At 47.1% G+C, this 15,521-nt stretch overlaps 3 protein-coding genes across 3 annotated transcripts; 2 read left to right on the forward strand and 1 right to left on the reverse strand.

Annotated features, from left to right (window-relative positions):
* Window positions 1-1,839: 1,839 nt before the first annotated feature.
* Window positions 1,840-3,780, forward strand: K441DRAFT_678823 (uncharacterized protein; the record flags this gene model as incomplete). Its single annotated transcript, XM_067651192.1, has 2 exons — window positions 1,840-2,836; window positions 2,912-3,780. The coding sequence occupies 2 exons, from the start codon at window positions 1,840-1,842 to the stop codon at window positions 3,778-3,780; spliced, it is 1,866 nt and encodes a 621-aa protein (XP_067502172.1).
* A 3,102-nt stretch (window positions 3,781-6,882) lies between these two features.
* Window positions 6,883-9,318, forward strand: K441DRAFT_678824 (uncharacterized protein; the record flags this gene model as incomplete). The annotated part of the gene is made up of 4 exons (XM_067651193.1): window positions 6,883-7,011; window positions 7,098-7,222; window positions 7,539-8,419; window positions 8,471-9,318. 4 exons carry the CDS (start codon window positions 6,883-6,885, stop codon window positions 9,316-9,318), a joined length of 1,983 nt encoding a protein of 660 aa, XP_067502173.1.
* A 747-nt stretch (window positions 9,319-10,065) lies between these two features.
* K441DRAFT_569793 (carbohydrate-binding module family 32 protein) lies at window positions 10,066-13,997 on the reverse strand (the record flags this gene model as incomplete). The annotated part of the gene is made up of 2 exons (XM_067643878.1): window positions 10,066-10,128; window positions 10,986-13,997. The coding sequence occupies 2 exons, from the start codon at window positions 13,995-13,997 to the stop codon at window positions 10,066-10,068; spliced, it is 3,075 nt and encodes a 1,024-aa protein (XP_067502174.1).
* Window positions 13,998-15,521: the final 1,524 nt, after the last annotated feature.

A 15,521-nucleotide genomic window follows, 5' to 3' on the forward strand; every position in this document is an offset into this window, starting at 1 on the left:
AAGCCCCCTATTTAATCGTGTCTGCAAACCGTCTCTCCAGTAGAATAATTCTGGCGAGCTTAAGCACGAACCGTTCATACTCCCTTCTTCTATTATCTCTTAACTACCTACTATAATTAAAGAAGGCAAACTGCGGAGTATTATTAAGGCTGAAGGAGCGCTATGGTTAGAACACTACATAATTAGCCAGGAGTGGAAAGAGCGGTTATTATTGAATGCACCTCCAGCAACATGCAGAAGTATGCAGTTTGCTATTTTGGATATAATAATCTGGGCATTTCCAACCCCTTAGATGGAAATATCGTAAGAGGAGGTAGAAAATTAATTGTGGGATATAGTTCGGTCGACATGTGTGCCTTTCTTAGGCGTCCTTAATATCGGAGATGTTATGGAATATATGGATAAAGTTCGAAACTTTAGCAGGTAAGTGTACTTTTTAACTATTATCTCTATACGTATTAAGCAAATAGACCTAAATTCACTGTACTGTCTACTAAACTCTAACTTTAGCCAAGCCCTAACCTAAAATGAGGATATATTGGATATTGTGTTTATATTAGTCCTTGGAACTAACTTACCTTTAAGTTAGGGAGAGAAAATATCTTTACCTAGCAGAGCTTTCTAAATTTCTCCTTCGTCTCTTAACTCTATTAGGGGATACTAGTCTACTAAGTATCCCCTCCCTAATTATAGATTGTCTCCAGGTTCTACAGACTTGGCCTAGTATTAAGTATCTATACCTGTCTAAATCTATTGTAGAGGGGTAACTTTAGAATCTCAGTCACTATAGAAGTATGGGTTTAAACGGGACTATAGGACTTGCCTTAGCGTCATTGATGCCGCCAGGTAGGGCTCGCTTACAGTCCAAGCTGTAGTCCGATGCGGTCAATTGGGCTCCCCTCTGCAAGCTAGGTTACACTACACCTTCCACCATGGAAATCCTGGCCCAGGTGCATTTATTTGGTGCTATATCTCTTAAGGATATCCCTGGCGTGACATGGAACCGTCTATCTCTAGAGATGAAGGCTCTAATTGCCTTTTGCGAAATAAAACATAAATCCTTTAAGAATGCGATTAAAATTCTAGTCTAAACTCTTCCTAAAATTAAGGAAGCTTATAATGCAAAGTCAATGGAATTTGTACTTGTTGGTACCACTTTAATTAATTACTTTAATGTAATGAGACGGGAAGATAAAGGCAAGGCTTTAGCGCGCTCTATGTATATAAAAGCATTTAGGTAGTTAAATAGCAAGACTCTTACTAATTCTAAGACTATTAGCGACTCTCTATAATATACTTATTTTATAATCTTAATGGCGGACTTATTCCTTGGATAAGGGAAGTACGATTCGGCTGAGCTCCTTTATAAGAGCGTTTTGAAATATTGATTTATCGCTAGCGATATGGCCATAAGTGCAGCCCTTTAATTATTAAAAATAAGTCGCAGACGTGGGACAGAACCATTATCTGTAAGCATTAAGCTTTTACCTTATAATATCACTATATACTTCTGCTATTATTTTAACAGATGCTATATTCTTATGGTCTTATCGCATTGGTCTATAAAAGCCAGTATAGACGCACTCCGCTTTATTACAGCTACCGCTTAATTAACTCTACCATCCAAATTTGTGTAATTTTCTTAGTCTTGTTGCATAAACATATACATCCCTTTCACGTTAATAATCCAAGTTGTCGTAGATATAAAGTTGCTAACCCTAATTCAAGTCTATAAGGGACGCATTCGTACAATTTGATGCTTGGAAGCTATTAAGGAAAATCTCAGGGAGGTTTTATAAAGTTTCTAGTTCTCTTAAATATACGTTCCTTGAGGAAACGATGTGCTTCTTGTCTGTATTGGACCTAGGGGACACCGCGCAAACCTCACACGCATCGGAAGTCGTTAATACCTTAAGCCAGTATTCGATCAGTGATTATAAGGGAACTACTGCCTCGGAGAAGAACTTCCAAGAAAATCTTGAAGCTCTTCATCACTACAGACCTACCTCTCACGAATCCATCGAACCCGACGACGTTCCAGCTCCTGAGGAACGCAAGTTTAGCAAAGCGAGGCGGGGGCCGAAGACAGGCCCACTATCCCCGCCACCAGACGCATCAGATGATGAGTTGGAGGGCTTCATTTCAGCAAGTGGGTTAGATTCAGAAATTTTGAAGACGGCGTTACAGAAGCGCCTGGCCGAAACTGGAGGTCCCCTCGAAGGATTTGATCAGTCACTAATACTAAAATACGCTATGAGGATGATGACGAATGAAGAGGCTTCTGACGACATTACTAGAGAATTAGCAGAAGATACGCTGAATCGTCCTGACGATGAACGAAATGGCGCTGCCCCAAATTTTGAGGTTGAGAACTGGCATGTTGATCCTCAAAATGGTTCTAATCATATGCTGGGACCGGAGGGCCCAGGAACGCCTGCTTCCATTCCAAATGACCATGAATCAATGGAGGAGGTACCTTATACCAATACTGAGCTAAGTGCCGGCCATGCTGTCAATGACCAAAGCACTCAAGTGCCGCATCCAGGGAGAAATATTCTCAGTCACCGTAAGAGAAGACCACCTCAAACGCAAACACACACAGTTGGACTACCCATCGGCAGAAGTTCATCGCACTTAACTACAAGAACAAGCACAAATGAGGTTCCAGGTATTCAGATAAGACCAACGGTACATCAAGCCACAGCTCCCGTTAAAGAATGGTTCGATGCGCATGGAGATAGCCCATACGCCTCTAACGAGGAAAAGGCTGCTCTTGCGAATAGCACCGGTTTGACTTTGAAACAAATTGGTGACTGTCTCTCAAATCTACGAGCTCGTAAGTTACTCAAGGGTGGGTATTCTATATTTTGCATTTTCTATTGACATAAAATAAGAGCTGATATGTTGCTAGGTAATACACTCAACAGTACCAAGTCAGCATCTGAAAACGAAGCATCTTCAATCTATAGCCCTGCCAATATACCCCCGATGTCTTCCTGGGCGATTGGCACTCCACCTGCGAGAAGTTCGTCGACCGACTTCCCTCAATTACCGGAGCTTCTACAGAATGCAATAGAAAACAAAGTTCATGGAAGTGTGGAGGCTGCAAGAAAGCTATCTCATCAGTCCAGCTCTGCTATGGCACCGGAATTGCCATCCTCACCATCGGTCCCAGAAGATCTTCAGGGCGTTGCTCGCTTGGATTTCGGTCGAAAGGGTAAGAAAAGATTTATGCGGACACTTAACCCAGCTTCAGAGGGGACCCACGCCTTGACCAATGACTACAAAGATGAAGACGGCTGGTCATTTCAATGCACCTTCTGCTTGAAGAGATGCAAGAATTCCTATGAGTGGAAGAGACACGAGGGCACCCACGTTGTCGCAAGAACATGGACATGCATGCCAGAGAATGTAGCTACCAAAGGCAACGGATGCGTCTTCTGCGACCTCAAGTTTCCTTCCTTAGCCCACCTAGGGGAACACAATATTCACGTATGTCTTAAGAAGGCTCTTCCCGCCCGGACCTTCGCGCGGAAAGACCACCTTAAGCAGCATATTGAGCAGGTCCACCTCCCAGGGCAAGACAATGGCTTCAGTAATTTAGACGAGATACTGGACCGTTGGTCTCGGGACGCCGATGAGTCCGAGTTCGCTTCTGGGGTTCTGTGGTGCGGTTTCTGTAGCACTAGTTTTAAGAGCTGGGGAGAACGAGTTAAGCACATTTCATCCCATTTTAAAGCTGGAGCCAAGATGGTGGACTGGCGCTATAAACCGGTGTAGCTGGGTTATGCATCCTTATACAGGAGCGCAGGGCTTTATTCCTAATATACAAGAAGATTTCGTAATGAAGAAAATATCAGTGACGAACCGGATAGCTGGAACTAGATTTGCTACAACAATCCGAAGGTGATAAAGCAGACTTGCTGATAAACAAACAATTCAAACCATGGATCTTCGGTTTGGTTGATTGGATATTTTGAAGCTTCAAGCTTGTTTGTTTCGTTTGGTTGATCAAACTAGCAAACGGTTTGGATAGATTTGACTGTTTGGATAGATTTATATACATTTTTGCGCAACGGTAAGAGGATCTAGGAGCTCTACGCTACAATCTAGTGATAGGCGTTTGGTGTTTTAATGCTCGCGCTAAGCTTAAAAGTCAAGAGGGAACAAAATCAATCACCCCTAGTATTAAGAACAGGAAGGTCTAATTCTATTAATCTAAAGCGGCAAATCTATTAATATTAGTTACTATAATGATATCTGAACGTTATATAAGGATAGCTTACTGTAGTGTGGATCAAACCTTATTGTCGCTCTGGCGGAAGGTCACGTGACTCCAAATTTGATGCAGAGTTTTCCTATGTAAAAGATGCCCAAAAAATTGATCGCCCGCCACGACGGCAGCAATATCGACCTGGCTATGTAGCCAGTCCTCCCTGTACATTATTGTATGTATACAAAACAGCTCCTAAAGTGGGAGATCGCGCCTCTCAATAGCGCCAAAGTTAAAGGCCAGAATTAAAAATTTGGGTAGGACGTCGCACTATTTAAAAGTCAGCAAACCAAATCAAATGGCGCGATCTCCGGTTAAGTCCGAACCAGTATACGATTTCCTTATTAGGAAAGGTCATTTTCTGCGTTTAATAAAGCCGTTGCGGTTCTAGCTTCGCGTACACTGCAAGGCTGCAATAATATCAGGCCGCATTCGTGAGCGACGAGGCTCAAGCATATCACTAAGCTCACTAAACGATCGTTCGCAATTGCAGCTTAATGGCGGTATACTTAGTATATCAAGCGCCATTTGACTAAGGTTAGGAAACTCCATTGCCATCGTCCTCCAGTATAAGAACGGATCGCGAGCCAGTGGGTGATCTTCCGCTAGTAGATCGAGTTTCTTCTACTGCTCGTACTCGTCTTCTTGATCATCAGATAAGGAAGGTGCTGTAGTAAAGGCGGTATAGGAATTGGTGGGTAAAAGAGGAGATTTTAGTAGGCTTAAGTCAAAAAGACGNGTTCGGATGTTTATTTTCGGCGCGTATATTATATCACAATCGTAGTATATTATAGAACTGCCCAAAATCAACCACCAAGAACCCCTATATCTACTCCCCTTAGCCAAAAATAATACCTATATCTTATGTATNAAACGAGCAAACCAACTCAATCAAACGAGACGATATAGGGCTTGATTGACTGCTAAAATCGGGTCTCTGGGTTTGATTGGTTGTTTGATTACAAAGCAAACAAACAAACAAACTAGCAAACGGGGTTTGTTTATCAGCAAGTCTGTGATAAAGTGCATCCCTGGCATGGCGTTCTGTGAATGGTGAGAGAAACTTGGAAATTCAGCATCAGCTTAGGAGTAAATCTCAGTCAACCCGAGGGGGTGAACTTCACCCAGCCTAAGAGACTGCGGATCTAGGAGCTCGTGGCTCGTTGCGCCGCCTCACTTCTCGCCCTGCCATTTTTGTCCAACCACTGATGCCGTTTACGCCCAAATGGTTCTGCAAGATGTCGAGTTGAGCCCGGGTCCGCTGCCGCTACGATTGATCTCTCTCGCAGCTAATGCGCCGAGATCAGGCCCCGAAATTCCTGACCTCCAGACACCTAGCACCAATTTTGAGCTGAAACTGGCTGTTGGCACAAATGGTTCAATCAAGAGCTTTGACCAGGGGTACCCCTCATCCAACCCCCACACAGCATCTTCTTAACTTCATTCAGATTCAGCTGAAATATCAAAATTAAAGGCAACTAAAATTTTAAAGTGGTAATTAGTACCGGCATGGATCAAGACATTTCCACTCTAAAAGGCAACTTGCAACATGACTCTACATAATTTGGGATTAATGGTGTGCCCCTAGCGTAGATAGTTAGTCGAAGCCGCCTGAGTATACAAGAAGGTATCATGAACAGATTATTAGCAGCTCCGTTGGTTTGTATCATATATTCTACGCCAAAGTGCTACTATATTTAAAAAATACTAATGCGATTCTTTTGCGATAACGTGAGCGATAGGGATGCACCGACGAAATTTGTTAAGAACCGTCATAACTATGCCGACCGTCATAACCCTCTCGCTCACGTTATCGAGAATTTGTAAAGATAAGAAACACTTTTACATGCATCAGGCATCAACGAATAAGTCGTGGCACACTTCTGACTAAGCAACTTTTCTAAAATGCAACAACGCAATGCTGAAAATCTCCTCTTAAGTATAACGCTATTAAAAGCTTAGTTTGCTAACTTTTAGAAAATTTGATAAATATTGGGGTCGTTGAACCTCTGGTGTTCTTCGCACAGGCCAAAAGAAAATGTGGGAGTCGCTTCCACCTAGTTGTGGGGAAGCGGCCGCAACCTAAAGATGAACTGAGAGAAGTATAAGAAGCCAGTGTGTATCTTAATATTGCTTTTAGGTTCATAAGGAATGGCACCGGTAAAGGCTGACAGTAGTCTACGAAGGCTAAGGTGCACGAAAGCTGAGGTGCACACAGCTTAGCTGTAATAACAGAAGACGTTGATGGGCAGTAGTCAGTGGGCGCTGGGAGGATGCATGGGAGCGCGCGAGAGCACACGATGCAGGGAGATACATGTACAAGAGTGAAATTCCTGACTTGGCGGGGATCCTCCAGTAATAACTCAATTAGTTCAGCAATCTGCACCGTCCGAGGCCTGCTGTGAGTCTGCCTTGGATGAAACTTGGATGAGGCCTGCCTGTTTTCCTCAACACTTCCACAGAGTGTATATAACATGGCTATATCCAACCCTCTCGTCCAATCGGTCAAGCATTTACCATCGCACCCTGCCCATGCCATTCCATTGCCCTTCTCTCAGAGATCTCCCTTTGGCATCCTTGTTTACACCTACAGATGGTGGATGGCAACCATGGCACGGGGGCACGAGTCAGATTTGGGAAAGCTGTGGCACCAGATTCAGCTGGTAGACAAGCAGCTGGCATCGCAATACTCTCCGAAGATAGATTCGGGCAAAGATTCGGGCAAAGATTCGAATGATGTAGGCAAGTAGCTGGCGCAAAATCCTCAGAGACAGATTCCAGTGGTTGTAGGAAAATGTTGGCAGGCAGATCTGGATAGCTGTAGAGAAGTGCTAGCAGACATAGAGCAAAACGTCTCAAAACACGGATTGTAGCGAGGCCGAGTATACGAAGACACGATAATTGTGAGACCGGCCAGCCATGTAATGTGGCGAAGAATTCGAACAGCAAGTGAGACCTGCGTATCCGCCTTGAATGTCAATTTCGAGTCCCTGTCCTCCAGATTATGTTTTATTAGCATGTCCTTTGCTCGTTTTCCAGGCTGGCCTTTTCTAACCTTTTCGTACGAGCGGATTGTTGAAATAACTTCATAGCAGCCCGGGAGCACGTGACCTGAACATGCTAAGCAATATGTCTTGGCAGCCTCATCACATTAGCGATATCAGCTTTACCTCTCAGTGTTCTGGACACTGGCACGACTGGGTTGACGATCAAGTGTATGGTTTCGAGCTATCTACTTCGGAAATTTTACTTACGAATTTACTAGTGTTGATAGTCAGCTACAGCCTGATGAGCTTGGGTTCCATGCTGACGTAACCACCGACTCATCCTTCAGTGCCCCAGCGGGAGCCCCAGAAAGCGACTACGGCCACAACGCTCTTCAACATGCACATCACATTATTCCAGTATGGCTCCAAAGTGCGCCAGATCAGCAAAGTCTCTTTGCAGGCCCTCAGAACCCTCTTGAGCCGACGAACAACTCTCTGCTTACTGGCAATTGGCTTACATCCCCTGTATTTGACGACAAGGAATTTAACGGCTGTGAAGCTTCTTCTGCAAAGCTCCCTAGTACTACCATTGCACCCTCTACTGGGGCTTGTATTATCCCACTCCATGATAAACCGAGCCGTACCAATTATGTCCGGATAAAGGACTTAGAGCTTGATATTACTCCCAGTCCTTACTCTAAAGCTGTAGATACAGGATCAAGCATTGATTATGGCGCCATTTCGCCATTGAGGCTGTATAGCTTGCCTGTGGACCCTCATGTACAGGGAAATTCGATCGGAACGACTAAGGGCAATAAACAACTTACTTGTAACACGAAACTTGGGCAAAAGGATAACTTGGGACCCCACGGTAAACCGCACCAGAGCTCTGGGAACATGAAGAGGGCTGAAACTTTGAATTTTACCCAGCCCAACCGACTGAGCTCGATGATAAAGACTTCATGTCCTGGCATAAACGCTAAATCTGCTCCTGGTGAAGGAGTGGGCAGAGAACTGCTCAAGGAATGGTTCAACGCGCATCGGAACTTTCCATATCCAACCTGCGAGGAAGAATCATCTTTCATGAGCAGCACTGGCTTGACTTTGCGGCAAATCAGAACTTATTTTGCTAACCAACGGGCCCGGAACATAAGAAGAGGTTCGTTGCATTTGGATAAATCCTCGAGGGAAATGCTAACTACTTACCCAGCGGTCGACCAGTCTAGCAGCTATAGCATTACTCGTTTCGATAATCCATCAGCAGCAGATTCATCATCTAGCCTTCCTGGAGTGTTTAGAAAGTTCTGTTGTGATAAAGACACTCCGAAGCCCACTGAGAATTCAGGATCATTACCCTCGGAAGGGCCTCCATTGTTTCCCTTCTTGGCAAGCGGACAGTACGGTAGCAATACCGGAAACGCAGAGGCAGTAAACGAAGGATCTTCGACATTGACTTTCTCAAACGCATTGAACCTTTCCGCTTCTCACTGTCCCACCGTCGGTAGAAAAGGCAAGAAAAGATTCGCGCCTTCCTCTTCGTTACTGGAGATCCAATCTACAGCGGAGGACACCAACTCTTACTACTGTACTTTTTGCGTGAAGCAGCTGAAAGACCGCTACGAGTGGAAGAGGCATGAGGCCACGCATGTTGTAGCCATCCGGTGGACCTGCATGCCAAATAACGAAGCCGTCATACAAAACAAATGCGTATTCTGCCAAGCTCATTGCCCATCTCTCGAACATCTAGAGGAGCACAATGTCCAAGCATGCCTGGATCGGCCGCTATCAACTAGAGTGTTCTCAAGAAAGGATCACCTAAGTCAACATGCCAAACAAGCCCATCTATCAAAACAGGAAGCGCACAGCAGCAGCTCGAGCGGATTCAATGTTCCGCCTTCTTGGATGAGTGAAGTAGATTCGTCTGAGTTTGCGCCTGGGATCTTGTGGTGTGGCTTCTGCCGGACGGATCTGAGCAGTTGGACGGAAAGAATTGATCACATCTCGTCGCATTTTCAAGAGGGAGCCAAGATGGTGAATTGGCGTTATAAGCTGACGTAGACAGCCTTTGTATGCTCCGACCACTTTCCCTTCTCGAACTTCTAAGTGTAATTCCTTTCCTTAGCGCTACAGAGGCCGTTCTTTACTAAATGATATATTCAGACGCCACGAGTACTACACTATTTTTACTCACGCGTGCTCAAGCACTAACGTAGGTAACGGGGTTTTGACCGCTCCCTGGGTTAGCGTACCGCCTGCTATTTAAAGTAAAGTTTTGTTGTTCTGCCAAAATCAAAGTAACACATACATTTAAAAGGCGGTGTGTCGTGCTAAGACCTACCCAGGCGTGATAGATATAACTTAGGTAAAGTTTTGGTGTTCAAAACGGTCATAACCCAGGGAGCGGACAAAACCCCGTCACCTACGTTACCTGACAATTCCCAAAAATTAATACAGAGCAGTATGATCTCTCAAAGCTTTGAAGTCTAAATTTTCCACCTTTTCCTTTTGTCATGTGGATTCATGAATTTCCGGCACAGTTGAAGAAGATTGGCAAAAGACGGTGCTTACTGTCGTTGCGCGATTATATGAGCACAGTAATTATATAAGTATCTTGAAGATCACGTGATAGTCCACCTTCCTGGGATAAGAATAAGGTCTGTAACTACCACAGCCGCCCTGAAGCTCATTTGGAGGGGCAGAGGTTGTAAAAATGCTCTGGGCGGCTCTCTCATTCCTTCTAAGTGTTCTACTTATTTTTAAGCTTCTACTAGCCGAATGTTCGACTTTATGATTGAGGAGGACAAATCAGGGAGAGGCTCGTTTAGGGAGGCGTTCCCTCAATAATAGCCTTGCAGACGCGATAACCGCCTCCACCCCGGCAACTTACAAACTTCTCTCTTCAAATAATATGGTGATGTCGACCTGAATCGGATTTTGCCACCTTGACTCGGTCACCGACCCCTTGACTCGGTCACCGACTCAGTCAACCACGTGTATATATAGCCTCATTTTCTTCATAGATCAATCTTCACACGAGTTTTCCTTTCCTGACGTCTGCGCACGGACTTCCAATTGACAGGTGAGCTGAACTACAGTCATTGATGGACTAGTCAGCGGAGCGTTAATTGCCGGTACTACATCGACCCGAAAAGCAAATCCTACGATGCTTCTATTGGTGATTACTTTGTTGATCTTGACCCAGTACTGCACGACAGTGCTTTAGATGTGCCTTACGAACGCACTGAACGGCTATGCCCTTCTCAAATTGCCGGACTATCACCGCACCAATCGCACTCGACGGCGCACCCGCACGACGATCGCCTTTTCAACATACTTGACCCGCGTGTTGGTAGCGATGGTGTCAACGGGAAAGATAAACTGAGCAGCAAGTTTCACAATCCGGTTGATATGCCCATGNGAGCAGCGTATGCGGGGGACGGATGAGCCGCGACCTTGAGAGAGAAAGGATTGAAAGGATGCTAAAAGCAAGAGAATGAAAGCGGGCTTGTGGAGAAGATCGTGGAGTTGTGGAGAAAGGAAGAGAGGTCGTGGGGTGACCTAAATCCACACTTTCTTATATACATATATCTACAAGAAATTTACCCTATGTCCCAATCACCTCCTTCCCATTCCCCCCTTTCCCCCTCCCAAGGACCCTACCACACTTCTTTACTCCCCCGCCACCCATCCGCCCTCGCCTCCCTCCTAGGCCTATACATCTTGACCTTACTCCCGCGATCCGAAATAACATTCCACTCCGCGACCGTCGCACCCGTCGCGTTCGGCCTCGGATCGCCTAGATTGCCCTGAATGAGCAAGTGCGCATACCGCCCGCTCCACACGACCTGCTCGAGCGTCACGGTGGTCGAATTCCCGACATAGGGCGCGATGGCGGCCGCAGCGCCGGGGTCGTAGGGCGCGCTGATGCCGACGTCGTTGCTCGCCGTCACGTTGACGATGAGGCGCTGGTCCGCCGCCGCGGTAAACGGCGGGAGCGTCACGTTGCTGAACACGACGTTGTAGAAGGCGGGCGGGTTGGCGGCCCAGTCGAAGCGGATGCTGCGGATCGGGTGGAAGGCGTGGCCCAGGTCGACAGTCAGGACGGACGTCGTGTTGGCGAAGGACGGCTGCCACTTCGTGCTGACGGCGCCGTCAATGGCAGCGAGTGGGAACTGGCCCGGTTGGAAGGCGGTGTTGGAGAGCGCCGGCGCGCATTGCAGCACGTTGCCGGGGACGGTGGCGTTTTGGCCGATTTGGCGGTTCGGGACGACAATGGTGGCGTTGGGCGCGAGGGCGTATTGCGCGTCGCGGTGGCCGAGGGAGACGGGGATGGGCGAGGTGGCGTAGGTGCTGTTGGCGCTGGAGAGGGCGCGCGGGAGCCGCGTGATGGTGGTGTGGGTTTGGTTGGAGGTGGCCTTGATGGCGTGGCCTTGCCAGTAGAAGGCACGGTAGCTGAGCGCTGGGATTTGAGGCGGCAGGCTGGGGTCAATGTCGAGGCGGTCAATGAAGAGACGAAGCCCCAAGTAGCCGTAGATAGCGACGCGGTTGGCACCGCCCATTCCTGTGAGGAAGGGGTAGGCTGGGTGCGTACCACCGTTGGCTTCGTAGTTGTCGATGAGTTGCTCGGAGAATTGGAACCATGGAGCCCGAGTGTACGGCTGAGAGCCGTATAGGTCGTAGGTGTAGGACGAACAGCCAGAAGGTGAGATCTCGTTGGCTACGATGCTGAAAACTCCATAGGTCATTCCAGGACCATTGAGGGACTGCTTTGCGGCGTAGTAATCTAGATCTGAATTCGAGTACGGACTATCGTAGTCTAAGACGTCATCCAACAAGACAACGTCGGCCTGTTTGACTGAAATGGATCCGTTCATTGTCTGATACTCCAGGATAAGGTTCGCTTCTGGGTCGACTGGAAGCTCAATTTTTTGAACTTGCTTGGTCCAAGTATCGTTCACGGGAAGGCCGAACCAGCTGTTGAATACATTCGTCTGGTTCAAGTGTTTCTGTATAAGAGCGGTCGTGAAGCCGGGATTATCGACATTGTTCGCGTACTCATCCGGATCTGTCGCATTGGTCAGGACGTAAAAGCCGCTCGACTCGTTGAAAGTCAACAGCTCTGAGTAGAAATATGCAATGGAGTTGTATATAGGAAGTAGCTGATCCTTGAAGTACTCAACATCTCCAGTAGCAGCGTAATAATTGTACAACTCAAGTCCAATATCTCCATTGATGTGGTACTCGTAGTCGAAGCAAGGCCCAGTCCCTGTACAATTTCCGAAGCGCCCGCTGGTCCACGGGAAGACAGCCCCACCAGCTGTGAACTTGCCTGTCTCATTTTGGGACGAACTGAATGCCATGTTGATGTTCTCTTTCGCCTGAGGATATTTTTGAACGCGGTAATTGGCAACCTGCTTGACGGATTCTGGATGAGATACGACGAATCCAGGGGCCATCCACACCTCTGCATCCCAGAAAACCAGCCCTGCATAACACTCGGACCCAAGGCCGCAAACGCTAATGCTATTAACATCCAGCATAGTGTTGTTGCCTGCCATAAGAATCGCGTTCATCCCGACGGTATTTTGAAGGACGTGGAAAGGGTTGGTCACGGCCGTGATTTGCAACTCCTGGATATTTCCATCGTCTGGCAGACTACCATTGGCAAGGGAATAGTCATCAACAGAATCATCGGTCAGTATGCTGTTCCACTCCTCCGTATGCGAGTGAAGCATATTAACGAATCCGGTCTTGGCTCCCGAGAGAGAGGCGTTCTGGGCAATCAACTGCGGATCCTCAAAAGCGTCCGTAGATGCGCCACCAATGTATTTCTCGACGGTGGCAGTTTTGTTGGCCACGAGACTAATATCGATGGATTGCGCAATCGAGGACACGTTGCCACCAAATATTCCCTCGGTAACCTGAGCTCGCTTTGACACATCAACACATTCGTTGCCACTTAAAGTCGAGTAGATATATGCAGTGACATTGCTAATTCCATTCGGTCTGACAGCGGACCAGATAGTTGGGTTGTCGGCCTCAAATTTCTTGTCCACAAAATCCGTCCGCACAGCGCAGTCCCCGTCAAGCACATCAACTACGGTCACTTTGATGTCGCGGGAAGCTGTGAGCTTGAGTTGGATCGCTGCCTGATTGACATAGAGTTTGTGGACGAACATGGCATACTCGACAAGTATAGCATCTGCGCCTGAAGGAGTCCATGTATAGCTCCAAGTCATCAACCCTGCTCCAACATCGAGTGTAGATGAGAATCCGGAGATGGTGTCAGGATCAACTGAAGCATTCAGTATCTGACCATTAGCTTCCACCGCCAATCCAGCCCAGTGCGGCACACCGCTGATGACACTCTCCCCGCCGTATTGGTACAACCATGGGTAATTCGTTCCATTCGTTCTAGGCTGAGAGTCATAGAAACCGGCAATAGTCGCAAAAGTTTGGCGGCGATCAAAAAGTGGCCAGCCATTGATGTTGTCACCGTCGACGGGTTCGTCGACCTCGAAGAATGGCCCCGCGGCTGCGAGATTGATACCCAAATAGCCATTGGCTAGCGAAATGCGCGATTGGTAATGACCTTGGTCCAGATTTGTTGTCGTAAGCCGCCAATGCTCATTGTCCCAAGTAACGCGATTGAAATGCGTATCGTAGGTTGTCGCGACTACAGTATTCAGACCACCCCAGAGGGCTATTGCGACTGAGAAGAAGGCCAACTGAAGCATTACGAGGGCTCGCCTTTTCTCAGGAAGGTGTAGTGGGAGAGTGGCTGTTGGAAAAGTGTCAACCGGAGTCCTGACCCTATTTTCGGCGCGAATGAATTCATGAAGAAAACAAATGAGCAGATATGCAGTGAATGAAGGGGAAGGAGATGGTGAAGGAGATGCAAGGATGGGTGGTATCGCCGCTGGAGGCAGAAGTACATATTGACAGGATTTACCTGGGCCGGGGATATAATCAAGTTTAAATGAACATCCGCTGAAAGTGTGGATTGGCTAGCCTAACGATGGTGATCATTTAACGTATTGCAGTCGTACTAGCCTGTCGGAGGATTGCTAGAGTCCGAGACACTCAAACAAGTCAGTCCTGGCCTCCACCAGCTGTATACCTTTGCTACTCTCCAATTGAACTTGCCTCAATCGGATGTACGCTTTGCAACTGAAGCAGCTGAAGCAATTGGACGTAGCAACCAAAATATAAAACTCAAAGGCGCAAGCAGAGGTGAGGAGTGGGACAAAGCTTGTTAATAGGCTTCAGAAGTTGAAGAAAATGACGATGAGCGTCATTCAACCACCCCCCAGGATTAAACCCATGATTAAACCCATGATTAAACCCATTATCCGGGGATATCCTTGTTTCCATCGTCGACCCCGTTGGCCCTGCTGACAAGGTCCACAATGCTCGCAAATCCCGCAAATCCCGCTTTGGCCTGCCATACCTGGCTTCGTCCTTGCAGATCCCCGCTGTGATGGCCAGCAATATGCGACTGACTGAGTGTATGTCCGCCAGTGGTGTTGATGATGCAGACGATGCAGACGATGCAGATGGCGCAGACTGCAAGTCCGGGGTAAGACGGCAAGGAAAAACAAAGCAACCCCGCAATTTGTTCGGTAGGGCGCCGGTGATGGCGCCTCGTGCATATTCCGCCTCATCACTACTTTTTGCTCCGAACTCTCCGCTGTTGAGCCGGACACCAAGACACCCCAAGACCCGCCCTCCCATGACCAAAACTTTAATAATCCCTCTCTAAATTCTTATAATAACTATCTATATATATAAAAATAGTATATAATATTCTTGATTCTTAATTAACGTCTGATGCGGTCCCAATTAAGGTCAATGCAGACTCATTCCGCTGAGTTTGGTACAAAAACCTCCAAGGGAGACGTGAGTGGTAATACAGCATGTACCCCTCTAGGTAGCACGCCCGTACTACGGGAGGAAAAATACCGTTAGGTCGCTGCTCTAAGACTCCTACAAGGGAGTGCCCTAATTGCCTATCTTGCCCTATCTGCCGTTCGTACCATGCTTCCACTTGATTGTAGATCGCCGTAAGATTCTTACGTGTCCGCCCTTGCTCCCGTTTGAATGCCCTGTGTATATATATGTATACGCCTGCGGTCCTCCTGCTTGCAGCATAATTTCCACCCTAAAGGAACAGCGGGACGAATTTAAACTAATATAGAACTAGGTGTCTTGTCCTAGGGCTCTAACCTGGGTCCCCTATACACATCCCCGGCCAAAGATAT

The sequence above is a fragment of the Cenococcum geophilum genome (assembly GCF_001692895.1).
Source record: "Cenococcum geophilum 1.58 unplaced genomic scaffold K441scaffold_31, whole genome shotgun sequence".
Taxonomy (NCBI): Eukaryota; Fungi; Ascomycota; class Dothideomycetes; order Gloniales; family Gloniaceae; genus Cenococcum; species Cenococcum geophilum.